The 26,937-nt window shown below is 39.2% G+C and overlaps 3 protein-coding genes across 6 annotated transcripts in view; 1 reads left to right on the top strand and 2 right to left on the bottom strand.

Annotated features, from left to right (window-relative positions):
* Positions 1–19: 19 nt before the first annotated feature.
* LOC145501175 (uncharacterized protein KIAA0825 homolog) lies at positions 20–20,348 on the bottom strand. The gene is made up of 25 exons (XM_081480711.1): positions 20,040–20,348; positions 16,550–16,733; positions 15,278–16,103; positions 14,380–14,523; positions 14,041–14,259; positions 12,453–12,499; positions 11,853–11,996; positions 11,338–11,456; positions 10,401–10,551; positions 9,493–9,683; positions 8,857–9,001; positions 8,208–8,344; positions 7,439–7,529; positions 7,289–7,340; positions 6,083–6,293; positions 5,353–5,416; positions 5,096–5,148; positions 4,316–4,449; positions 3,886–3,993; positions 3,211–3,263; positions 2,536–2,686; positions 1,571–1,679; positions 1,044–1,138; positions 699–745; positions 20–451 (listed from the first exon to the last, which is right to left on the bottom strand). The coding sequence occupies exons 1-25, from the start codon at positions 20,189–20,191 to the stop codon at positions 110–112; spliced, it is 3,969 nt and encodes a 1,322-aa protein (XP_081336837.1). The 5' UTR covers positions 20,192–20,348; the 3' UTR covers positions 20–109.
* Positions 20,349–20,494: 146 nt separating this feature from the next.
* Positions 20,495–26,937, top strand: part of LOC145501186 (uncharacterized) — a 32,455-nt gene continuing 26,012 nt past the window's right edge. Inside the window, exons 1-4 of one of the 4 annotated variants that reach the window (XM_081480723.1) lie at positions 20,495–20,613; positions 20,761–20,824; positions 21,628–21,743; positions 23,296–23,351. The gene's annotated coding sequence lies outside the window, so the exon portion shown is untranslated. Of the gene's footprint in view, positions 20,650–20,760; positions 21,744–21,767; positions 23,352–26,937 lie in introns of those variants that run through there. The other 3 variants (XM_081480715.1, XM_081480716.1, XM_081480729.1) reach the window with 3 other exon arrangements.
* Positions 23,412–26,025, bottom strand: LOC145501514 (tumor necrosis factor alpha-induced protein 8-like). The gene is made up of 2 exons (XM_081480977.1): positions 25,718–26,025; positions 23,412–25,545 (listed from the first exon to the last, which is right to left on the bottom strand). The coding sequence occupies exon 2, from the start codon at positions 25,536–25,538 to the stop codon at positions 24,951–24,953; it is 588 nt and encodes a 195-aa protein (XP_081337103.1). The 5' UTR covers positions 25,539–25,545; positions 25,718–26,025; the 3' UTR covers positions 23,412–24,950.

Below are 26,937 nucleotides of genomic sequence, written 5' to 3'. Positions count from 1 at the left end.
AATTAACGAATATCCAGCGTAATAATTTAAACAGTCATTTATATAATAAGTTAAAACGAATAGTAATATCTACAACTCGTCGACAGAAACGCACAACGCGCTACCCAGGCTATTCACTATCCCCTCCACCCACAGTAACACCATAATGGGCCTTAAGGGCATTCACAAGCTCTCTCTCGCTGTCCTCTAAAGAAGCCCCTTCTTGCATTTCACTCCTATTGAAGACCAGGCGCTTGACTGCGTCTGCAGACGTTAACAGGTTACTCTTAAGTAACCTACTCCAGTCGAAAGGAAAGGAGGCAATCTTGTCCTGGTAAAACGCACATTCACCAATCATTGCGAACTGCCGGAGTGGGTTAAACCCCCTGCTGTGCTCGCTTCCAGGAATGGAGCGAGACGGTTGAGGGGGGAGGATGTGGCCTGGGACGAGAACCAGGTTCATCAGCCAGTCCTGGGTAAGACAGCAGATCATAATTACTTGTCATACAAGCCATAACACGACTAATTATAGCAAAGTGCAAGGTATGTCTTCAAGTCTAGATGCTTAACAAGTCAGCACTTACTGAGCTTTCTGATCTCCATAGCCTCAAGCGGCTGGGAGCATTGCTACCTCCCCTTCCCTGGATGGGGTGCTGGGTCATCACAAGTACCCCCAGTAGACGAACCAAGAAATAGAAGCATTTTACTACATTTCATACCTTGTTTGCTTGAATGAAGTTATACGCGTGCCTCAGAGACGCCGCACCTAGAGACGGAATAAATATAAATTAAAAAAGTAAAGGAAGAAAACTTAACATGTATGGATTATTACGGAAAATTTAATTTTCGACCACGTAACGTAAAGTGATGGTATACCTGATAAAGGTGCATGTGCTACTAAATTGCACTTAAAGCACCATCCACACCCAACATACTCAGTGTCCAATGCAGTTTCCCGTATAATCATACGTGCATAATTATGCAAGCATAATTATATACTAACTGCTTTTCCAGTTTTCTAGTTATTCGTCTTTTCCAGAATGCGCACTTGACGCGATTCTCACCTCTTGTGTCTGAAATCAGTGCAGACGCCATATGAGTGAACTGAAGATCAGCTACTGATTCATACACTGTCTCAACTTGATATTCTTCATACGCCCTGCACAACACAAATAGCATCAAATCAATAGTGGCATATTATGAAAAACACATCTCCGTACTGAGTGCTAAGTCAGAAGCGAAACGTACTATTATAATTTTACAGAAGTTCTGTTCTCTGCTTTCAAAGGAAAACAAGGTATTTGGAGTCAACAGATACTCAGACGTGATAGTCAATTTTGTTCCGCAACACAGCAGTCAGGTAATCAACCCAGATGTCAGTTTGACACTCCAAAAAGTACACACCAGCTGCCCCATTTTTGTTCCAATTCCTCTCAGGATTGTGGCAAATGGATTCGGCACACTTGCTTTTCACCGATACGAAAGGTCTCACTAGCACAAAAATCGACAGGTTTATCCAATTTAAGGTCAGGCTAAACTTTATTGTAACACAACGTGACAAGTTGTCACGACATCCACACTACATACTTACTGGTTAGCAATGTGGGTCTTGACTTGTCCAACCTTTTGATTCAACCAGTCTCTCTTGGAAATCAGCAATGCATCGACGTCTGACGGAAGATTAGGATTCGTTACACCTCCTACGTGAACAACAACACAAGGTAAACCTTTCATTATATCAGTTATTATTTGGCAAACTTGTTTACGATGAAATGGACAATTCTGACTGATTGGTTCCCATCGTTGAGCGAAGTTGCAATAAACAACAACAATAACAATAATAAGATCGCTCACGAATTAGTCTCCACGAACGGGTTTTTGAAAATCACTATACAAAATAAAATGGTCCGTAGTTAGGTAGAAATTATCTTTCCTTCAGGTCTAACGTACAGTTTCGGTTAAACTTCCACGGAAGTGACCTTATTAACAACTTTATCGTGCGTTTACTAAGAACGGAAGCGTTAACTCATCAGGAGTTTTAAAAGAGCCACTATAATAAAACTCAGGGGCGTATCCAGGATTTTTACTTAGGAGGGGGTGCACCACTAAGAAATGGCGTAACTGACTGGTGAGGTAAACAAATTTTAAAAGCCAATATGTCATCTCTGCGCACTCCCTGCACCCTCCCCCTGGATCCGCCCTGAAACTCTCGAACTATTTTTTTCGATCCATCTTATTAGTGAATACTGGTTTTGCGTTTTAGGGACATTAGCGCCCATTATACCCGGTACGTTAACTTCACCTGCAGTTTACTCTCTTAAATGGTCGGCGACCACCTTGTTTCTTTTTTAAAAAGATTTGAACATGGGAACATTTTGTGCGCGAATGTCATTGAGGAAGTTATTTCAACAAAGCAACAACTCCCCAACGTTTTCCCAATAACGACTTCACAATAGTTCCATAGCATCTATAAAATTTAACATGTACATACTCTTCTAACTTGACTGTTCCAAATTCCGAGACCTGAAAACAGGAGCACTCTGTGATCTCACTAACCTTCAGTCCTTCCAAGATTGACCAGGACATGCCACACTATTTCAGCAAACATGGCAATGCTTCTCTGAGATTCTGAGCTTAGCTTTGCCTCACAAACGGAACACACTCTGTCGGTATCCATCAGCCATCGATAGAGCAAGCTGGCAAGAACCTGCAACGAGCAAAATCAGTTCATAAGGAAAACCTGCACTTTAGAGGCTGAAACTTCGGTGAGTAGCTAAACTTAATGCAAGGTTTTTATTAGCGTTGACAAAAAATATACGTTTTATGGAGAGACCTCCTTTAACAAAATGACCTGTTTTAGCCTCAAATTTAAAACAGGTTCTTATTTTTTACAATTACTATTAGTTTCAATTTCAAACTTAGAATTCATAAAATCAAATAAAACAAGCTCCAATGGACAATGAAAATGAGCTAAGTCCCTTGCAAGGTTTTCTATAATTGGACTGCAGTCATTTAGACGTGATAATATGCATATTTTATTTCAAAAAATAATAGACAATACCAATGATCTTCCAACAAGAGAAAGATTTGTTTTTCAACGCCAATTATGAAAGACGATTGGGGGCTGACTTGGAAAAATGCAGGTTCATTTTTGTATTTTTTTTTTACTGTACGTCACTATCAACAAAGAAACCTTCAGCTTAATAAGAATGACACTGTATACTGTCTTACCCTAATGCCAGCAGTCTCACTAGATAAATCGATCGACTTCTGATGAACCGACTCTGAAACGTAAGAAATCCAGTTGACACAAATTGCTGCCATTTCTCTTAGAGTACTAGTCTACATAAAACCACAGAATCATACATAGCCTGAAATGTCAGTCATGTCCCGTCCCCAGCGTAATGCCCAGGCAAGACTCTCTTTCACCTTTCACCCGGGATTAGGCTGAAGGCGGGAGATGACTGACATTTCAGGCTAAATCATACAGCGAATACTGTAACAAATCAATGAAGACTTGACGTGAAAATAATGATCTGTAAAAAGCGCGGGAAAAGCCACGTGAGGATAGGGTTACGGTTTGATACAACGTCTTACTTGTGATTTGTTAGACCATGTTACAGGCAGCTTTATTTAACATGTCAGCAGTTGTTTACCTGCTGTTTAAAAATATCGCTTTTCCTTCGTTTTGTTTAGACCACTATGCGTAGACCCTGACTGAGCTTTGTGATTGATTAACAGAATGTGAAACAAACTTTAGGCAAACACTTTCAAGTAATAAGAAGCAAAATCAATACCTGAATTACAATCATGCTTCAAGGTTTCACTGATAACGTAACTTACGTATATTCGTTGTGACGCGAGAGATGTAGTAACTTTAGCGAGGAAGTCAATTTAAGGACATACCTTGGAGCTTGTTCAAAAACTGACACATGATCCTAGGAATGGCACAAAAATGCTGAGTCAGCTGATTTAAGAGATTCTGAAGTGCAGTGTACAGAACCTCAGTCTGATCTACAATGAAACACAAAATTGGTTAATGTGGATGAAATCGTACCAAGGTTACACCTTCGGCCACTCCCACACAACGGGCCACAAAACTCTGGCAGTATTAACGGAGTGATCGTATTAAAGGAGTTCTTTGCGGAATAAGAACTGTCTGAGCTTTTGTTCGGGTCAGAATAAAGTGGCCGTAATAAGGAGCGGCCGTATTAACGTGGTGCCCGTAAGGTGGGGTCCCACAGATCAAACGACTTTCAGAGCGTGTTTTTTCTTTTGCGCGTAAACAAAATCAGTTTTTGCGAACTACTAAACAATGAGAGGCGCAACAACTTACTCTTGGTATCTCTTGTCTTGGGTGACTTCTTGCGCTCGCATCCACACGGGAGCGCACTCATGGACGTAAAGTTATACGACTTTGTCACCTTCTTGTCTTGCTCGCACAACAGCAACAATGATGAATACAAGAACCTGGTCAATTGAAATCACATGCACCTTTAGCAAGTGGCAGAGGTGCCTATCACTCCACGTGCGTTACGTTTAATTAAGCTTAAGATACACTTTGCTTTGATTGTTTAGTACTTCCCCTGGTTTACTCAAGCCATGCAGAACCACACCATTCAGAGATTCGTCTCATTTGTTCCTTCGCAAACGGCAAAAACTCCCACCTTTGCCCATCTGCCGTTCGTCGTTTTACATGAAAGTGAGTAGTCCCGCGTTTGCCGAGATAATTAAGAATACTTTTCTACTCTTTTTGATGCATTTATTCAATAATTGGAGGAAAAAAAATTGATTCAGTGGAAAGCTAAAAATTGCCATTTGCCATTCAACCAAGTGAATAAGCTGCTCGCCAAACATAATTAAGACGCGCTCAAGACAGATGTCGTCAACTTCTTGAAGCCTACAGCCCATAAGAAAACAAAATGGACCACTTTAAGTATGAATATCTCCTGTTTTCCCTTGACCCGGTTTCCGTTGACTCAGTGAGCGAGAAGCGTGAAAAAACGCGAAAAAAGAAAAAGATCCAAGTCCACCGGCCCCCGTCTTTTTCTCGTCTCTCGTTTGAAAGCAATGGGAACTAAACCACTCTACCAAAATGTCCCAGCAACAGCCTCACCTGACAATGTATGGGTCAAACGTTCGGTAGACACAATCAAGCCAAACAGGGCTCTACGCAAACAACAACAACAACAACAAAGTTAACGTAATCAAAATTCAAAATTCTACTGGATGAATTGCAATGAGGTATCTCAACTGAGGACACTATTTGAAAGTCACTGAAGGATGTTTTTGAGCTTTTCGAAGACACCTTGAAAAAGCAAATGCATACGGCAACGGATCAGACAATGCTCATAGCTTTGAAATCAACAGTACCTCAGAAGCATCTGAAATCTTCAATCCTGATGAGCCAGCATCAAAATGCTTCCAGCTATCCTCCCTAAAAGAAGGTCATCATTGCTTTCATTAAGGCATAAGCGTATTAGCGTAAGAACAAGTAACATACGCAGACCAAGTAAGATGATGATAATTAGCGCCGTTCTTTTGGGAACATTTCCTGGCGAAAGGGGCTTATTAATTGACCTAGAGATGATCTGCCTACACAAACAGTATCGCTTCCTACAGAGATGTTGATGCATGACTACCACCCAAGGACGTAGCTAGGGAGCTCCTGGGGTGCCCGTGACACTCCCTTTTGTAAGCCTTTTTAAGCAAACATCCTACAACAGGTGGCGAAAACGCCATGACAATCTGGTGAGTACCCTCACCTTGACACTGTGTGACCCTCCCTTTGAAACATCCTGGCTACGCCTCTGCCACCAGTTTATGACTACTCCTGTGACTATGTACAAGGTGAAAGGCGAGTATAGGAGAGAAACCCACGGCCTATATACTAACCACTCATAGCAACCCCATTTGAGAACACCTCCAGTATAGCTTCACGATTCCCCAGCGATTCCCATTAAGCAATACATAAAGCAAGAGGAAATCAAGGGACTAGACTCTTCGTCTTGGCAACACACTTCATTGTACTTACGGCTTCCTTACCCTTTCAAAATGCTCTAACTGCCTCAAAATGTTATCAGAAATATGCGATTTATCGTACCTACTGACTATTGCCATGAGGTAATTCACCAGTCCTGGTGATTCATTTGAACACTGGAAGAGGATGCGGTACAAGGAACACACCACGCCCTCATTGAACTTGTTTGCATTCTGCAATGATGATGTTGTTTCCGGTTCAAACCACGTGGACGCCACAGGCTGAGAAGGTTTTGAACTTGAAGAATTTACTGGAGTCCTAAGACTGCAAAGGTCTGCAAGGAATTTGCAATGATCACGTTTCCAACAAGACATCTGGTGAAATTTATAAGTTTAGCTAAAGAATATTATACATGTGTTAAGGTGATTAAATACAGCGGACAACAATTTGTCACTAACAGGTTGAAGCTCACTCACTTGATAACTTGATCACTCAGCGACCGATCCAACTAACCCTCCACCCACCCACCCACCCACCCACCCACTCACTCACCCACCCACCCACCCACCCACCCACCTGTTCAACCTCTCAGTTAAGGTTGGCACACACTAGGGGACATGTTGCAACGACAGTTTTCCTCGTGTGACATGTTAATCATGGTCTAAGTCATGTACAAACAGTAATAGTATATTTTTAATCTATCAAAAATAATGTCACAATATAATGATGCAAGCGGTCTTTCCAGTCAGCCTCTTCTCTTCCACCGAACCCTCTATATCACCTCCTCAAATCGATTCACCCCATGTTTAATTTATGAACCTACATGTAGTAACGTTAAGAAGAGGAAGGTAGCTATAATTACTATTATACCATCACAAGTGAAAAGTTCTTGTAGCACCATAACTAAGAATTATTCAGGGGCCAGTTGTTAAAAGGGTGAACAACGTTATGCGTTGGATAAATCTATATTCAGTGGATACGTGTTGACAAAACAAACCACACTATCTATCCGCCCTTTGAACAACTGGGTCCTGCTTGATAGAGTGGTTTTTACTTGAGTGTCAAAAGCAATTCGCAGTTGATCTGGTATTGCATTCTTAGGCTTAATGATTGGTTGAGAGACTCGCGCCACCCGATCGTCACTTGCTCACACACATTTTCCCGCGCACCCGACGGCTAAATCTATTTGCCTCGCATTTTGATTGGTTTGCTGGATTGGCTGTGTCCTTTGTGATTGATCAGAGTGATAACCTTGGTTTTGGTTTTCTGATACTCGACTGAAAACCCTTCCACTGTCTCATTTCTTTATGCTTACGATTATGTCATTACCTCCATACTTCACAATAGTAACAGGAAGTCTTGCATTTCTACTCACAAGAGCCTAGAAAATAGCGTCAAAATATTGAGCATCATTAAGGATGTACAGCTAATAGGGAAAGCTTTCAGGTCTGTAACATTAAAATATCAGCTTAAACTTACCCGTAAGAACAGTGACCACTGAGGAGATGGTTGATTGACGATAAGCTTAAAAAGCAAAAACGTTGCTTGTCGGTCCGGTATAGCAGCCAAACTAGTAAAGAGAAACAACAAACTTATTGTAAACAGACCGTACTCAGTGACATGTTCTGTGCAAGCTTGCAGGTACATCCCGAGGGTCGTATAACTACGGATTAATACCGATGTCCTGGCTCTTCAAGAGATGGGAGGTGCGGTGGCCTCATGGTTAGTGCGCTCGTCTCCGGATCAAGCGGTCCGGGTTTGAGCCCTGGCCGGGAACATTGTGTTGTGTTCTTGGGCAAGACACTTTACTCTCACAGTGCCTCTCTCCACCCAGGTGTGTAAATGGGTACCGGTGAACTTAATGCTGGGGGTAACCCTGCGATGGACTAGCATCCCATCCAAGGGGGAGTAGAAATACTCCTAGTCGCTTCATGCTACAGAAACCGGGATAAGCTCTGGCCTGATGGGCCACTTGGCTCGTATGCAGACTTTACCTTTTTTACCTACCTGGCTCTTCAAGAGGGGTCATTATATAATAAAAAGCCTGTTAATACACTCAAGTGTCATTGCTCGTGAATTATCGAGATTTACCTTAACTCGTTCACTAACAATGAACTCGAAATTTTCAATACCGCACTCGGCAAAGCCTCGTGGGGTTTTGAAATTTCTCGTTCGTTGTTAGTGAACTCGTGCAGCTAAATCCTGATAATTCACTCGCTGAGTGCGTTAACCTGTAAACAACCCTCACCTTCCTTCATGACTTTTAAAGACTTCAGGATGTAACCATGACAACCAAGCAGTTTTGGAGTTAGCTTCTTCCCAGCTGTTTGATACCTCAGCCATGACATGAGAGCACAGGGACTCCAACGGGCAGCTGACCACGGTCTGGACAAGAAGTCAAGAAGTCAACATCGGGAATGTTAGTAAGCATAAGGACAGTGCTTTCCAATGACATTGATATTGATTTATTGCAACCATACTTAGTATAGTAGGAGGTGTGATGGCCTAACGGTTAGCGCACTGTACTCTGTATCGAGCAGGTTCGAGCCCTGGCTGGTGTCACTGCATTGTGTTGTTAGGTATGACACCTTAGTTTACTCTCAGTGCTTCTCTCCCTCCAGTTGCATATTAAATGGGTACTGGTGAATATAATGCTTGGGGTAACCCTGCGACAGACTCGCATCCCATCCAGGAAGGAGTAGAGATACTCCTAGTGGCTTCATGATATTCACGCTATGGGATACTGGCCTGACCTGATGCAGAACTTCTTATACCTGAATACCTCTTTCCATGGTTAGCACAGTTGGAGAACTTAAATTGCATGACAGTACCGAGGTGATGTCACTGTTTTTTATTGGCATGATTTATAAATAAACCTTATGGAATACTCCTCTCACCAGTGTTGTCAATAAACAGCAGCACAGACTGTGAATTGTTGGAAATGGTGCCATGGATGATTGTGGATCTAACAAGCTTTGTACACATTTACAACACGACCACAAAAATGACAAAGTAGATAGCAGTATGGCTGTGATATCTGATCTGAAACAAATCATTAAAGAAACTTTGTTACTAAAACAGGGTGTCCTCAATGAAAACCACTCAGGATATACAATCATCAGGGAATGATATGTTTGTTCATTTTCACCAAAAAGAGGTGAAAACAATGTAAATCGCGAGTTAGGCTAAATTTCCAGTAACTTATGTCCGGTCTACATTCCACAGTGACTGGTAATCAGGTAATCAAGTTTATTTTATTTTGGACTCATGCTTTTACTTGTGGTTGCATTCAAAGCTCAATAAAATTATCAATCTCTGATTAACAGTAATAAAAAACAAAGCCTCATTACTCCCATGAAGTTTTTTTCCAAAGATCTCTATTTCAGTTAGATGGAGCAACCCACCTTTGTACATCTTTTAGCCACCCAAAAGAAATGAAACCTCTTAGAAAAGTTGCAAACTTCCAATAGTAGAACAAGAAAAGACTGTTAGGTTGTTATTATTGGGACTTTATAGCTTGCTATTGGCAGCACCTGAATTGTTTGACACGCTTGGTTGATGGATTCACTCGACTATATCTTGTTGCCAAGGTAACTAAAGAACTGTGAAGGACAGAAGTAAACATTTCCTGGGCTTTTTCAGGGGGGCAATTATCCCACAGGTCATGGCGTAGCCCTTGAAGATGATAGTTCCACATCTGGACAGAAAAAGAGCACCTTTCATCCTGCAAAGAAAATCCAAAAAGTTTCTAAATTATTATAGAAAGGTAATTAACTCATCATTGGCATTTATATGTGCTCTAAATTCCTCAGTTGCAGCTATGTATGTTTTCTGGATTTTTTTGTATATTTACAGACTACAGTGATTATGTCATACTTCAATTAATTAAGTACACAATGAACAAAAACTAGTGAGACAAACTGCCAGCAAAGTAAATTTATCACGGAAACGATTTCTGCAAATTTTAACCAGTCCAGCTTTACATACTGTATGTCAGATGGCAAGTTTATCTTTCTATAAAATTTTTCAGCACGGCTTAAACAGTAGTGTGATAATGATTAAAATTCCCTGGCCTTGATGTGACTACAGTACCTCCAGAAAATAAAAGGGCAAAACAAACAAAAAAAAACCAGGATTTCATTCCTGGCTTAGATGCATATAGATTCTGACACATCAACCATACATTGATCATGACCCTTCTATTTCGATACTCTATAATCAGAGGATTGATCAACTTTTTCAGCAGGAGGGCAACTGGCTTTCAGAGGTGGGCAAAACGCTTTGGAATGAACTTCCTTATAAGAAAAACATTCTTCTAGATGGTCAAATCATCCTCACAGCTGGTCAGTTTGTCCAGTCAGCAGTGCCTGGCCCTTAATGAAATCTGTAGTATTATTTTGAACAAGACACAGCACTACTATCACACCATGTACAAGTATACCTCATAGAAAGGTCTGTGATCAGCCCAGTTGTGACTGTGAGCATCTTGTAAAATGACAGTGGAAATCACATTGTCATGGTAACTGGTGATCTGATCAATTACACTGTCGACAAGATCACTGAACTGACGATGCAAAATAGGAAAGGGGCGTCTGGAATGTAGAGAGAAGAATACCTCAGATTTACTATTCACCCTTAGTTTACATCAACAAATGGTATTGTTGCAGCTACAGAATGTTAAATATTCAGTCACCTGCAGACCAACAAAATCTGGCCATATAATGTATCATTAATTTTGCTGGGGCCAGCTAATGTTATATTAATAGGACTTAAATAAGACAGTGTCAATGCATTATTTTTTGCCCAAGACAAAAGATAGTGGATGTAATATATCAAACATGAGAGACAGTGTTTCATCAGGATATCCAAACACCAAGAAGAGGGTAGAAAATACGATGTGCAGCGGAGTATTTTTGATGACATTCAAGGTGTTTGGATAGCCAATGAAACACTGTCTTGAGTGTTTTATATATATCTTCTCAATCGAAACAAAAACTAAGGAGTAAACAGAGAAGTAAAATCGTCAAAATCTATGCCAATTAAGACCGGGTATCCAAATCTCCTTCACGGTTGTGATTTTCTTTGTTTTAACTTGATGAATTATTAATGAGTTTGAGAAGCAATAATGAAAGCTGGCCATTTGAAAGACCACCAAAGTAAAAGATGAGAAATTTTCGTGACTTTCTGTCAATAGTGCACCAAAGGATCTCTATAAGAATTTATTAATAAGTTTGAGAAGCAGTAATGAAAGCTGGCCATTTGAAAGATGGCTTAAGTAAAAGATGAGAAATTTTCTTGACTTTCTGTCAATAGTGCACCAACGATCTCTATGAGAATTTGTCAGGCTACCATTTCTGTCACCTAGACTGTACACCTACCTGGGTTCAGAACCTAACACCTCTTCATAATGCACCAGCTGGTTTCTGACAAATACAGCACTGCTAAGAACAGTATAGAGACATTCCACACTGCATTGGGTGGGAAACTCAGAGAGCACCTGAAATAACACAGTCATACATGTACATGTATATGTGCTAAAGAAATAACAAAAAAAAATTTTCTGTCTCTCTCTTAAGTTAGCCTTAGAGAAATAAAAGTGGGAGTTTGGGAGAATGAGAAATGCTGTGGGTTAGGGTTAGGGTGGGGAGGGGTCATATGGGATCCTGGAGAGGTAGGACTGAGGGGGCAGGGGGGGGGGTTTGTGTGCATGTTATTCTTTTTAAGAACCCCTCAAAAGATGAAAAACAAAATAGCCTGGTTTGAAGATCAAAATGCCTACATGTTTATACATGCTAAAGGGAAGAAAATGTTCTCTCAAAATCATGTACATGTGTAACTACTAGAGCAACATAATTATGTAAAAATGGCCTGCAAGCATTTGGTTAATCTGTACCTGAGTTAATCTGGAATGGTAAGACTTCAGACAAGCTTCCAGTGAGTCAACAAATGATGACCTGACAACATGGAAGAGTTTTCCACCATGACTGCTGGCCAGTGGGAGAACATCATCAGCCTTTTCCATAATTATGGCACAGCACTGTGTTTAAACAAAAGCAAAACAAAGATTGTTAGCAGCTTGATGTTCACAGGGAACCCAATAGCAAACTTATAACTAACTTACAGACCAGTCTTACATGTAAGTACCAGTTAAAATATGTTAATTGAGAGTCTCAACTCGAAACTCAATTCTCCATCCTCAGTATTGGTGAGCATCAAGATTCAAGGCTCAAGCTTCAAGTTTCAAAACACTAAAAGAATTTTTTTTGAGAATGTTGACAAGAAAGGATTTGCCAATTTATCATGCAAAACAACCAGTGAAGAAGAATGAGGATCAGTAAATGATGAAATGTTTCACAACATTTTAACAAACATTACTCTCAACTGTTGTCAACGCTTCAATTACAAGAAGCAAAAGATGACTCAAATTCATAAGATTTATGTCAAAAATGGTCCTCATGCTTCTGATCAGCAACTTCAATTCCTCTGTCAATACCTTTGCAATTCTCCTGGGATAATCTTGCTTACCACCAACAACATCATCTGGAAGTACACGATTGTAATTAACATAGGACATTGCATTTAGTTGTGGCATTGACCAAAAAATAATATATAGATTTAGCCAAGCCTAAAAGCAGAGCTCCTGGGCCGAGTTGTTCAAAGCCTGATTAAGCTAACCCAGGATAAGTGAGAATTTTGATTTAAGTTTTGAACTTTGCAGTGATGTTTTCTGTTTATATCGTTTGGCCTTCTTTTTGGTGTTTGAATAATCTCAAACTACGCACAACAAAAACAGTAAAAAACATTTGTATACAAGAAAAATTCACACTTCAGTTAATTTTAATCCTGGTTAGCGTTAAGCGGTTTCTGAACAACCCAGCCCTGATTACAATAAGTTACCCTGACATGAGCCCACAATCCAATCAAAAACCAGACCTTAGTCAGTGGTCAACTTTAAAAAAGCATGTGATCTTGATGAGCTCTAAACTTGTGTCAACAATATGGTCAGGTGATATTGGTCAGTGGATACCTTGTTTTGACAGGTGTCTGAATTGACCATAACAAAATCAAGAAAGTACGCTATTAGCTAAGGTTGCATATCTCTGTCAACCTATTAGGCAGAGTATGGCCGCCACCTTGCACGACTCTGCTGTTGTCGTCATGGTAAGATCGCAACCCCTTGAAATGGTGTTATTTATGCATCCTGTTTTTTAGCAAGTACATTTTGTATTGTATTGTATAATGTGTTGGAATATGGTGCTAGCATCTTCGGGTAATTAATTCAAATACGTTTTGGGCAGTGTATTTTTAAGTTTTCGCAGTGTGGATCGCAGCTTAGTATATCCAAAATCCAAGCATCTAGTGCAGTTTGTCGCCGCATCTCAGCCATTTGTAAGCAGTCCCAGCATCATGTTACAAATATCTCTATTATCATCAAGTCTCTGTTATTATCATGGGTTTAAGTTTGCTCCGTTTTTGCTTTGTTTAGGTTTGCTATGTTCGTGTTGTTTCAGTTTTAACCGCATTGAATCACATACATACATACATACATACATACATACACGCATACATACACGCATACATACATACATACATACATGCATGCATGCATGCATGCATGCATGCATACATACATACATTACATTACATTACATACATACATACATAACTTATTTCCATTCAGATTTCAGTGTATTATGGGACTGATAATATCTCCAACAAAGAAACAATGAAATACAACATAAAAATACTCTATTGCTATCAATAAGTCTAGGTTAATAACTACATAACAATGAAATAAGTTGGATAAAGTGTGCGTTTTAATTGTCATTGCTCACTGGAGATGGTTTTACATCTTATTGATAGCTTCAGACGTCATCGTCATCATGCATACGCGCACCCACGAGTAATACTGCTAGCCATGATAACCATGAGAAAATCAATTCATGGATTTCCTTTTCTTTACTATATGAGTATGCATGGGGCTCCACTCGGTGGCCCAGAGCTCCTCTATGAAACAATTTGAAGGTTTCAAAATTTGTGAGACATGTACATGTAGTCAAAAAGGCAATAGCCTTTCAAACCTTTTAGCTTAACTGTAGGTATTCTCTCTGAAGACTTGTATAACTGCATCTCCTCATCAAGAGCCTTCTCACATGTCTGTTTGATACTCTCACTGAGAGCCATTGATATCTTTGATATGTGGCTCTTAAATTCATCTCTCCAAGGCCACAGTTGGGCATCCTGATTTGAAGATGATCCACTGCCGAGAGTTTGAGAATCAAGTCTACCACCACCAGAACCTGAATAAGTGAAGGTCAAATATGATCAGTAACAAGTAAAGAATGCCAAAAACTAGGTCTTGCTAGTATTTTTATTAGGATGGTGGAGATGTCAAAGCATTCAGTACCCCTTCCACTTACCAAAAGGCAAAGGCAAATTTCCTTCTGCTACATAAAATGGCATATCGGCACTCTTTTTGGAGCTTTGACGACTGGGATTCCTGTGTCCCAGGACTGGACTGGAAGGGGACCTTGCGACATTCTGCAGACCACCAACCCTACTCCCTAAGCACACAAATCAGATAGTTTAATTAGCCATGATTGAAAGTAATTATATTAAAAATTCACACCAAACAAACATTTCATGTTTCCTATAACTGCATCCTCCACCAATTCTTGGATAGTTCTTTTAGCAAATCTTGGGGTTTGAATTTACTGTCAGACAGAGTACATGTAGCTCCATGCTCTAGAGGTGCCCGGGTGCCACAGGTGACTTTTGCCTTTAGGTGACTGGAAGAACTTACTTTTTTCGTGTAAGCTTAGTGCTGGGCACCCATGATCTTATAGTTAGGAGCCTTTGGCCTTCTGGCAATTTTTCTAAAGACCACAGCCTTGAGCTCTGCACAGGATATATATTTTTTACTTTTACAGGCTGACGTTTCTGTAATATAGATGAAGATAATTTCTGGACTCTAGTTTCTCTGGGACCATATGAACTGTCTGTAGAGCACAGCCAGTGGTGACCATACTATGAAAACTGGTAGGAGGCTGACCGGTTGGCTCTTTTTTTGTGATTCAAGACCACCAAAACACAAATCCATCTAGTGACAGGATGAAGGATTAAAACCCAGGATATCTGGATTACAAATCCAGCATCCAAACCACTAGGCCATGGATCCTCCTCAATCATAAGAAAAAACCAGCTGCTGCTTACCTTTTTAGTTACCTCCACTACTTCAAAAAATATTGAACGGGCTGGATACATAATGTACATGTACATTGCAGAACCCACATTACATACATTGTACACTATACGTACCTGTTCCTTCATTTTCTGATCTATGACTTGTAACTCTGTCCACAAGCCTCTCCAAATTAACCATTGCCTCAAAGCAATGTTTATGAGCTATCAGGTTGTCTTTTGAATCAGTCTGTTTAACATGTGATACATTAGAACCTCTTCTGCTTCCTGGTGCTTGCACCATTTCACTCAAGAATCCTTGGTCATCCTTCTTGTTAACATCAAAGGTCTGACATACAGACTGTAACTCTTGTGTTATCTTCCCTAAGTACGACTCATGGATGAACTCAAAGCTTGGTACCATTGTAGGGAAAATCCCCTCTTGCAAAATCATTGCATCTTCATATATCATCACTTCAACTGCGCGACATAACTTAACAAATGACACAACATTACTTGGAACTTCAGACGAAACAGCAATATCTGTTTCTATCCTTTGTAACAAAACTCTATTAGAAATGTACTGATCCATCAATTGTCTGCGATAATTCTTGTATCCTTTCCAGATTTCATCTGGTGGGTAAAGAAAACACAAGTCATGCAACAGCTTGATTTTAGTTTGCTCATCACAAGGTTGGTCACTGTGTTGATCAGACAGAGGTAAGTTTGCAAGAAGTGTCCAGATTCCTTTACGAATCTTACTCCTGATTGCCTCCCACAACACATCAGTGGCTTGCTCATCCTCTATGACAATGGTGTTCAATGGTACCTCTGCCAGTTGTTCGCCATCCTCTCTTTTATCTGGCTGACCAAACGGCATAAGGATGCCTTGTTGAGATGCAAACTGGACCAGGTCTTCAAAGATGGACTCTTCTTTACCAGGATTTCGCTCTAGGGCCTGAATCTACACGTTACATGCACAGAAAGATTGTTTATCACCACAACCAAAGGTACATGTACATATACAAGCACGAATTAAACAACTTTGTTACATATTAAAACCATACCATGTTGTGAGCCTGAACAGCAGATACATGTGTACATTTATACATGTATATGTTTAAGGTTTTTGAAATACTCTAGTAGTCCACCACCAAAAACAGATTTGGTAATTCCATGAACAATGAGAATTCTCGAGTTTATGATACTCCGAAGAAGAGAAATTTACCTTTCATTTCCTAACACAACAAAATTCTTTGTTTCATTCAAGCTGTGAAACATTCATGAAAGTTTGGGAAGTCAACACCTCACAATGGTTGTGACTCTGTTTCTTTTTCCCCCAAACTTCCACTACAACTTGTTACTATTAATAACTCTGTAGAAACAAGACAAATGTTTTCAGCAACTTACCACATTGTTTAAGAAGCAGTTGAGTGCTATAGGTTCATAAGAGCAAGCACTGGTCTGTGTAACATTGGAAGATGTCAAAAAATCAACTGCATCTTTAGAGTTCAGCCATTCTGATGAATCCTGAGTTTTGTCTTTTGAAATGGTGTTGCAGACATCAACAAACTGTCCCCAACTTTCTTGCAAGCTGTTGAAAAGGAAGTTCATCAACACTTTCTCACTCAAATTCCTAGATATACACGTACATGAAACAGTATCAACCAGCAACTGTACACTGGTTAATAATAAATCAAATTTTCACTCTGCATGATGGTGACACAAACAAAAGAAGTTGATCAGAATATAATATGTTACTGAACTAGTGGGAGGTCCTTATTGGTGAAATATCAGTCAAGTTATATTTTGCAGGTTTATGGACTGAGCCACAGGTTACATGTATAGTACCAGTCAAAGGGACTGCAGCATTACACGCACGTAAAGCGTGTGTACTACACGCACATTACACGCAGCGTCCATGCACCTTACATGCAAATGCACGAAAATGCGCATAATTACATGCGTGTAACTACATGCAGTTCATGTGATATTGTGTGTACCAGCGGCACCAGCAACTGGCAGGCGTGCTAGGATTCACTGAGATAGTGGAACATGAACATATAATGTTGCTTTCCGTTTTAGTTAACAGCAATCAGTGTACTTAAAATCAATCCAAAGATTCATTAAAAATATTTCGTACTCCGAAAAGTTTGGAGTTTACCAGTGTTCAAAAGCTTTTCCGGACGTGTTTTTTCCTTTTCCTGAGAAACAACAAGGGTGCCAGGGACTGACAAACTGAGGCTTGATAGACATGAAATAACAGCAAAACACAATATTTCGCTTGAGATTTTCTGTTAATTTTTAAACATCAGTTATCCTTCCTTAAGTTTAAAAAGCATTTGAAGATTCGTCATTGATAGTGCTCAGAAGCGAATGTTCTCTGCCTGAAAACATATTGTTTTGATCTCATAAAAATGAAATTCGATCTGTTTCTTGAATAGCATTGCCTAGCATGTGACCAAAATCTACCCAGGCGAAAATCCTGTGCAGTGTGAAAGATGTTTGTTGTTACTACCTCATTTTATTCCATACGCGTACACATATACAGACACGCAACGATCTGTCAACCGGACTTAACCCACGGATGAAAATCTGAATGTTTTCTCGAAGCTAGCTTATCGGTATTCAAATGCATGGTAAGTTAAGCTGAATAATCAAACGCACTGGGTGTAAACATTGCGGGTTGTGGTCAGAAGGTTACATAAGAACCTGATGACTTGAAAATTAACGAATGCTTAGATTTTGATCAGAAAAAGCTTTGATTCTTCGCCGTTTAAGATTAAGAGAGAGTCCATGAGTTTCTGTTTGAATCCCTATTTCATTGTTATCGAAAGAACAGGAGTTGAAATGACACTTTGTGTGTGGGTAAACATTACGTTGCGACGTACATCGTACGTGTTCCAACGTAAATGAAAGCTCAGAGATCTTTAAGAATTTAGAAGTTTTGATGTTAAGTAGAAGTGTGGGCTGCTACGGAATAAGAAAGAGTATTTGTTTGATAGGTGCTCGAGCTAGTCCACTTATTTAGCAATGCTTGTTGGCTTTTAAATTTACCTTTTGTTGTGAACACTGAGAGGAGTGACAGTCGTGTGTATCGAATACAAGTTAGTAGTGGCTTTTTGTTTTGCAATATACACGCAAATGCGTGTATGAATAACAAAGGTTTCTTCTACCAATTAAAATACACGCATATAGGTGAAATTACACCCCAATGCGTGGAACTACCGGATCAGTAAATTTTACACGCACCTTACCCGCAGTGTCCACAAATACTACACGCAGACTACACGCATTTTACACACATGTAGGTGCTGCAATCCCTTTGACCGGTACCGTCACTCCACAAAATTGCACAAAAAGAAGGAGATCAATATTTCCCCAATAAGGCCTGAACAAGCTAGTTCAAAAAAAGCATTTAATTTAATGGCTCTTTTAAAATTCTGCTGAGTTAATGCATCAATTCTCAGTGAGTATGTACACCAAAGTTAAGTATATAATTATTTACATTTTATAGGCTGCTCTCATTATTATTTAATTTAACTGACATCAAAGAAAAATGTATTCAAAAGAAGAAACTGTTTATTTTTGTGCAATGTTCTGGAGTTAGACAATTTCCAAAAACAATTTCTGACAGATCTATCTTCAGGGGTTTCAAAATGTTTTGAGGTAGGCGTCTGGAGCTGGAAGAGTAGGCCTCTGTGACAAGTTAAGGGTCGCAAGGCCCCTGATCCTGGGAGGTCTGGTAAAATCAAAGAGAAGAGACACCATCCATAGGCATACATGATGTTCTCAATGCTCACCGGTTTGCTACACATTATAGGGGAAGTTAAACATGGTCAGCCATTTGGTAGTTTTCGACATGGACTTATTTGTCATATACAGTCAAACCTCCGGTTTCAATCACCTCTCATAAGCAACCACCTCTCCAAGCGACCAGTTTTCTAACATAATAAAATTTTCCCAGTCAAGACACTATATTTGGAACCTCTTACATGTAGAAGCGACCACCTCTTGTAAGCAACTGTGACCACTTTTAAAGCTAAATGCTTGAAATTTTCTTTTGTTCTTAACCTCCTGTAAACGACCACTCAACAAATTATAGAGTGGAAATTGGATAATAACATGCTGTCAAATTTAAAGCTAGCAATCCTATCCTTTTTAGTTCATGTTCAGTCCCCCTAACGTTAACACAACATTAAAGATTCAATTTGTAACTATCATGAGACTTGTTCCATTCGCCTTTTTAGGCAGTTTAATATCAGAAGTGAACTATGTTAAATATTCTACATAAATACTCTAGAAAGCTTTAAAAATATTTTTGTGGCTAATAAAAGTTATTACATGGGTTTAGATGGGCACTGATGCAAGGGTTAAGTCTCTGCAATACTGCATGCTAATGAAGCAAAATTTTGACCCAAAGTGGTCTTAACTCTTGCAAGCGACCACCACCTAAGGTTGACATTTTGGGTGGTCGCTTACGAGAGGTTCGACTGTAATAAGTTCTGATAATGACCACCAACATGGTGGTAATGAAGTCACATGAAAACCAAAAATGCACCACCCAACATAATTATCACACATATTTTTCTAGAATAAATCCAGCCATCATTTGTGTTAGTTTTGTCTGTTCATTTGCTGATTATCATTTACACTGTGTCTGCTATGTATGCAACTACGTTTACGTTCAAGCAATGATGCAATGCAATCCTGTCGTGACTGTCAAGCCAAGGCCACAAATTTAAGGTTACTTTTAAAAGATTCAGGCAAGCTTACATCCAGCTGAACTTAAACTTACATGTTTCTTAACTCTGTGTGAATTGCGAAAAGAGAAAATGGTTTGTGAATCATATCTGTATTACTTGAAAGTTCAGTCGCGCTTTGAGTAGTATTACATTACCTTGCTGTATTTTCTTCTAAACGAGCATCAAGTTTCCGAATGGCGTCTTTGATAGAACCGACATCCAGCGACGAAAAACTGAGCCCGTTCACCAACAACGACAGTTCCCCAACTTCATGTTTGTTCGACTTCGACCGATCGCTTCTCGACATCTTGGGTACGTCGTCAGCTCGCGCATCGAGTACAAGAAATATCCAACTTGACAAAGCAACTCGTCGTTAGCGCTCTTTGTTCAAATTCCAGCTGTTTTGATGAGTTCAACTTATATTGACTCGGTGATTTTTGCATGTTTTGTAATGTTTACACGAAGAGCTTTTCTGCCGGGCGCAGATGGCCGTAGGGGAGATTCCATATAAGGTTACCATTGCCATATTTAGCTATATGGAGTCGAGTACCTCGCGGTCGGAAATGCGCGGGAATTTCTTTCCCTTGGAAAATCATGTCAGTCATGTGTGGAAGCAACAGATTGTGTGTAGTTGGGTGTAGTTGTACATGTAGGACCTGTAATATCCAAGCTTTCGCCAACAGCCTGAATGGTGTAATGATTTCATCGCCATGCAAGCAAGATGAGGAGGTACGGTGGAAAGGCTATGAAGACCTATGAAACTCTGTAAGATATGACTTGGAAGTGTCTCGCTCAAAATATTAAGCTTATATACACAGTTGTGGCCAAAATGAAACTTATCAGGAACTCATATGTTATGCTTATAACCTCTTGCAGGTGGCCATTGCAGACAGGTCAGCACACTCCTGTCCTAATCACATAGGTCCTAAAGCAAGCTAAGGTAAAGTTTGTCTCCAAACCTAGATTCATTTGCCAGGCTGAGCTAATTTCTATTTTGACAAGGGAAGGGGGTACGTCATAGGGGTGACTCCCAGAGTCCAGGTTTATGAGGCCTGAGTTATTTCACATCCTGAAGAATAGATAAGAAAAGACCTTGAGGGAAAACTGACACATAAATAAGAAAAAGCCAAAAACAACTAACATCTATTAGAGCTAAATAAAGAAACTACTCTCTTGATTATTACAATGTAGTAATATGTAACTCCTTTTTCCCCATCTCTTAGCTGCCATAGGTATCCAAGAGGATAAGGGGTACCATATTGTTTTGAACATTGCAAATTTATATACTTTTTCTCTGATAATGGTAGAATCGGGCTAAATGTGCAGGGTTCACTGGATGTTTGAAAGGAAGTACATGTAGCTTTATTGTTAAAGACGGACAGGAGTAGGCAGCTGATTTTGTGATCTGTTTCTAATGAATTAGACAAATATCCCAGCAGAGTAGCGGGCTGACATCATGAAGTAGGTGGTTACATTTGCTGGGAGCTTTTGACTACCGTCAATGAGTGAACCTTCTTTTCTTTTGTTGGTTCAGGTTTACACTTTTTTGAAACCTTGTCATATAAGGCTGTTACATTTCAAATCAGTCAGCTAGGCCCAAGAAATCTGTCTGTAATCACGAGATCAAAATTTTCAACCTCTAGGTGAGAGACTCGTGCCTATGGACCGTGTACATGTAAGAGTTGGCAAGTATAACTTGATATAGATTGACAGATCAAAATTTAATATGAGAACTCCTTCTAGCCCAATCTAGTGACAGCTGCCTCAAAACCATCCAACACTGCTCAAAACAGACCCTGACAGTTTCCAGAGAGGTTGGACTTCGACTTGGTTTGTTTTCAAGGAAGCATTTGTTTCAGGTATAAAATAGTATAAATTGTCGATGTTTCAAAATTATTAGCTCACCATCACTTTGTTCTCTACAAATGTTTTGATTGATCATTTTTCTTCTTGGTGGTGAAACACAAATACGAACTGTCACATTGTAATATTCTTACTACAGCTTGACAATGAAAGGTACAAAAGAGAAATATTGTGTCTACAGGAAGTCATATAGACTATAGCAAAGTGTCTCTCCTTCTTTCTGGGTCAATCAATGTTAACTGAGCCATAAGCAATATTCTTCAGTTATTGCTCTTACCATTAACATGTGTAAAAAGAAATATTTAAAGCTTGGATAAATAAAATATGTACACACAAACAGTCAAACTACTCTTAAGATCACATGAAGGGGTGCATGGAAAAAGACCCTACGTAACATCTGATAGACTACAAGATTCTCCAAGCAAATTGCTTTTAGCTTCCTTCTGTGAAAGAAAGGAGAATTTGACATGAGGTCAAGAGTCACTTAAAGCTTTTTTCCATGCACCCCTTCATATGAAAACCATGACTGTTTCACACAAACAAAGATATTTGCGTATGCAATGTACGCTTTACACTAATACATCAATCTGATGAATACGCCTGTACAGCAAGCAAGAATGACAGTTGAAATGAGTCTTGAAACAAAAACTGGGTAAAGCTTCCTTCAACTCCCACCAACAATCATTTTTTATTATTATAGCACACAGTGAAACATGCCATGAGCAAGTGAGAGCAGTGATCAGTTACTCATTAAACAAACGAAAACTATCCATTGTAACTAACATAAGCAAATCAGAATGGTTGAGAGTTGGCAGTGGAATGGGTGCTGACGTGGATTCTTGCTTAGCTGGTTTTAAGGTGGCTCCCTATAGTTTTACGACTGCACGCGTGCTGAGGATGACAGCTCAAGTAATCTGCGTGCACTCAAAGGAAAATGTCAGTGTTTTTCACTATTTTACGCCATCAACATGAGCCGAAAAAGCAAAACTGACAGTGAATTTTCTCGCATTTCCTTAAGTAAAATTTCGTAAAATTTGGCAGACTGGTGGTAACTATTTTAGTTTAGTCGGAGCTCGTTTTTCAGGGAAATCTATAAGACCAGTTTTTTCGCAAACAAGGTAAAAGACATAAATGTGCAAAAATAGAAAAAAACTGCCTAAACAAACCCTATTTTTTTTGTGTTTAAAACTTGTATTCCGAAGGATGCGATGTGCTGTGAAAATTTTGGAAGATTTCACAGATGGAAATTCAAGAAAATCACAAATAAAACCATAAAAAAGTGAAAGACGCATTTCTTTGAGCACTTATAATTCAAGGCTTCAACCCAAAATTTTAACAGAGATGACAGTTAAACGCTATTTAATCATTGCTTATGACATGTAGTAAGTTTGAGAGGACTGGGTGTAAAAATGAATGCAAAAACAGAATTCAAAACGTAACACTTGCGTGCACAACGTCATGATGATTACCCTGAGCCATCTTAAATCCTTTTTATCACCTCCCACCGCAGGACTGTACTAATCAGCTGACTTGCCATTCCATATACAGTGTACATCAGCTGAAGCAGTCCCAAAATTTGACGAGAACGTCACAATTCTGAATGGGTATGTTTATGTTTTAATAAAAATAAAATATCATTTATTTGCTGTTTTTAATACCAGGAATCACTATCAAAATATTTTAATAAAACTTGCACATGCAAAAGCATATTAATCAGCAGGAATTTTCAACCATACAAAAAAACTGTAATTAGATTTATGGATTGAAAATTCATATTTTTCCAAATGTTGTAAAAATCTACTGTTTAGAGCTGGTTCCTGAATTTATTTCCTGGGAACTACTAAAATAATGCTAAAAGAAATTAAATGTAACTGAAAACTTAATTTTAAAAAAATTTAATATTAATTTAGTTTGAAAAACCAGTGGAGATCACAGTCATTAATTTAATCCAGTAGGTCAAAATATGCCATCTCAGAAAATTACTTTTTAATAGATCACTTTCAGCTTATTTCTACATCTAGGCAGAGTATGTGAATACATACAAACATAGTCACTATAAATTAAAAGGCTTTGTACAGTACACATCTAACTAAATTATTCAACCTTGTGGAATCATTAAAGTTATTCTGTAACATTCTCTCTTTGAAGAGATTAGGAATAAAAAGTGAAAATAATTTGCAAAGTTTTTGTCCAATCAATGTTCTAGTGTTAAAGATGAAAACAAAGGGATCTTGGATTGATTTTTTTGTCTATTTTATCATAAAACGACACAATTAAGCATAAGACTTACGTTCTATGTAATCTGAACTCGTGATCTAAAAATTCCCTTGGCATAACTACCAGTATATATACTGCTGAACACATCTTTGGAAGGATGAATTAAATGGTTACAACAGAAGAACCTCCTGTGTGTGTGTAGTTGCAATTTAAGATTCCATGTAAAATCAATTATACAAATAAAAAAAATTATTCAAAATTAGAGGACGTTTTGAACGGAAGCAGTCTGAATTAAGACAGTAAATCACACCAAAATGTTCGGTTTAATCTTACTCCGAGACTAGAAGATCGGCCGGTGATAAGGATTAAAACTTCGCAATATTGAAAATGCAAGTAATGAATTTTTTCAAACAATTGTGATAAAAAAGGAAAATTTATACGGCCTAGGATCTTCGTAATACCTTTCATTTATGATATATTTCAATATTTAGAAATTAAAGAAACAGCAGCCCAGAAAACGGCCATCGCCTCTTTAAAACAGTTTTCTTTTAAATGGAACGAAGAGGCATCAATATTTTCTTTATAAATAGTGATTATTTCAATCACAGACAATTTTCAGGCTGTTGAAATCTGTGAAGAAATTTAAGAAATCAAATTTATTCGACAGGAAGGTCGAGCACCTGGAATTTCGAGTAAACATTTCAGACTACGAAATGCCTGAAAATAACACAAAAATTCTCCACGAATCATTATATTCTTACGCTGTAACTTTCACTGTTTCTAAAAATTTCGACACTTAAAGGTCTAATATAAGTTACGGGTAAATAAATATCATAACAATAAAGACTGTGTATGTTTAATACACGCCTCGCATATTTTGAAAAAGATATATGCAACCACACGATGACGAATCGAAGGTCACAGTAAATGTACAGTTAGATAACCGAAAGTCCCATTGAGTTTGCCATATCCCGTACACAGGAATCCTATAGATTGCCTTCCTCCATTAGTTTGTTCAGATTGGCTACGATATTTTTGAGAATAACGCCGAAAGGTCCGTCGCGTTTCTCTTGAAATACTCTCTCTAACATATCGCCATTTGCATAGTAGTTGAAAACGTGATCAACCCGTCCATGCGATTTCGCCGTCAGGTGGCGCTCGATGATTTCATGGAGTAGGCTTCGGCAGTCCTCCAAATTCTTGGTTAAAAACTTCTTATCGAAAGAGAAATCAACCTCATAGAAACTGATAAATGTCATGGCTGCAGACCGAAAGTTTCTCCTAAACTTCTCCGCTGTTTGAATTTCCTCCCGACTCAGCTGGTCGTTGCGAAACAAAATGCTGATCTTAACCACAATTTTGACAAGGTTCTTCACGAGTTTTTCCGCTTCTTTCTTGCTGCCTGTCTCCAGCTTGGCTAGCCTGTACAGCTGATCTAGTAGATCTCCTGTAGTGTCGTCTACAAAAGCTTTCGCCATATTTTTCGAAGCCATTTTCCCCAAGATCTTCTTCTGCGCTCGAAGAGCAACACTCTTCGAGTTGAACCCGCTACCAGGCTCTGCAGCTTCGGCCATTTTGTCCCTGAATAATAGATAGTATACGTAACAAGAAGGGATTAATTTCTGCACTTACACGCAATACCCGTGGAAAAATCTTACGGCAAACAAAAAGCGAAGCGGCACGCTGCTCAAGTGAGCTCATATCCGCCGAAGCCATTTGCATGCCGAACACTTGCTCCAAAAATGTTAAATACCTGAACTTCGAAGGGTTTCGCCCCTGTTATGTTTCCATGCAACGGCCTTCGCAAGGTTTCAACACCAAATTTACTACAGTACAGTTTCCTTTACGCCTGCAGCAACGGAGCAATGCACGCTCACAATACTAAAGAAAAAGAAATGAAATCCAGCGAATTTACTAAAGCTCAAGTGATTGACAAGGCCGAGACACGTGATTCGGTTATATGTAAACTCAAGGATTAATAACTTGAATATCGCTGTAATGATGCGTCGCCTCCTGAGGGAATTAGCTGTAAAATATACCCTCTGTGCAGACGTTGCGGATAGATACTGATCGTTCTTTTATTCTGTTGCATGTACGTGTCATTTGTTGAATTTACAAACAAAAGACAGTTCTTCAATGTCGGAAGATTAGAAAACGGCTGGTGCTCTCCCTTTCTTGCGATTTGTTTACATTCGCTAATTGTTTTATGACCAAAACCGCATATATTTTCCAAACCTGTCAGTATTGTCGCGCTGTGTCAATGAAGCAGATAAAAGTGTTGTTCTTTTTTGCTTGCCAAATGAGTTCATTATGGAAGCTTTTTCTCAAGCGCCTGTCATTGAAACAATTAGCTAAGGCGGTCGGGCTGCGAGAAATTCGGCGGTAATTGATCGCGCACCTGAAACAGCTTCAATGCCACAATTTACATCTGTACATAATGAAGTAAAGATATAATCAAATGTTTTTTCAGAAGCGACAACTGAACCGGAGGTTGGTCATCTGCCTCAACAATTACGGTACTCCTGCGCTGCGGTTTGTCCGATTACATTAGAAGGGGTAAGAGGGGGTACCTCGCCACGTCCAATTATTTTCCAATGCTGTGGTCATAACGATTTTGATAAGGCATAAATTGGGTAATATCCTAATTAAACTAAGACCCCCTTATCTCGCCAGTTGGGCTACGGTCCTTTTAAAAAGAATGAGAGATTCCAAGTGTCTGCGCCCACAGATGGTGGTAGATAGTATCAGTGGAATTTGACTGTTGAAGCGTGTACTATACTGTGAGCGCAAGATATCCACGCGCCGTTGGCCATAATTTAGAAAAATCAGAAAAGGCCTCTCTTTTCAACAGATGTTAACGTGACTGTCCATAAACAGGTCTAAACATAAAAGCAATCAACTTAAAAAACATGTGTATATATGTATTTATTACACGATTACGTTAGTTCCCAGGGCCAATAACTAAATGGACCA

This window comes from Orbicella franksi, chromosome 1 (assembly GCF_964199315.1).
Source record: "Orbicella franksi chromosome 1, jaOrbFran1.1, whole genome shotgun sequence".
NCBI lineage: Eukaryota > Metazoa > Cnidaria > Anthozoa > Scleractinia > Merulinidae > Orbicella > Orbicella franksi.
The sequence above is the reverse complement of the archived record's forward strand: the minus strand, read 5'-3'. Positions and strand labels throughout refer to the sequence as shown.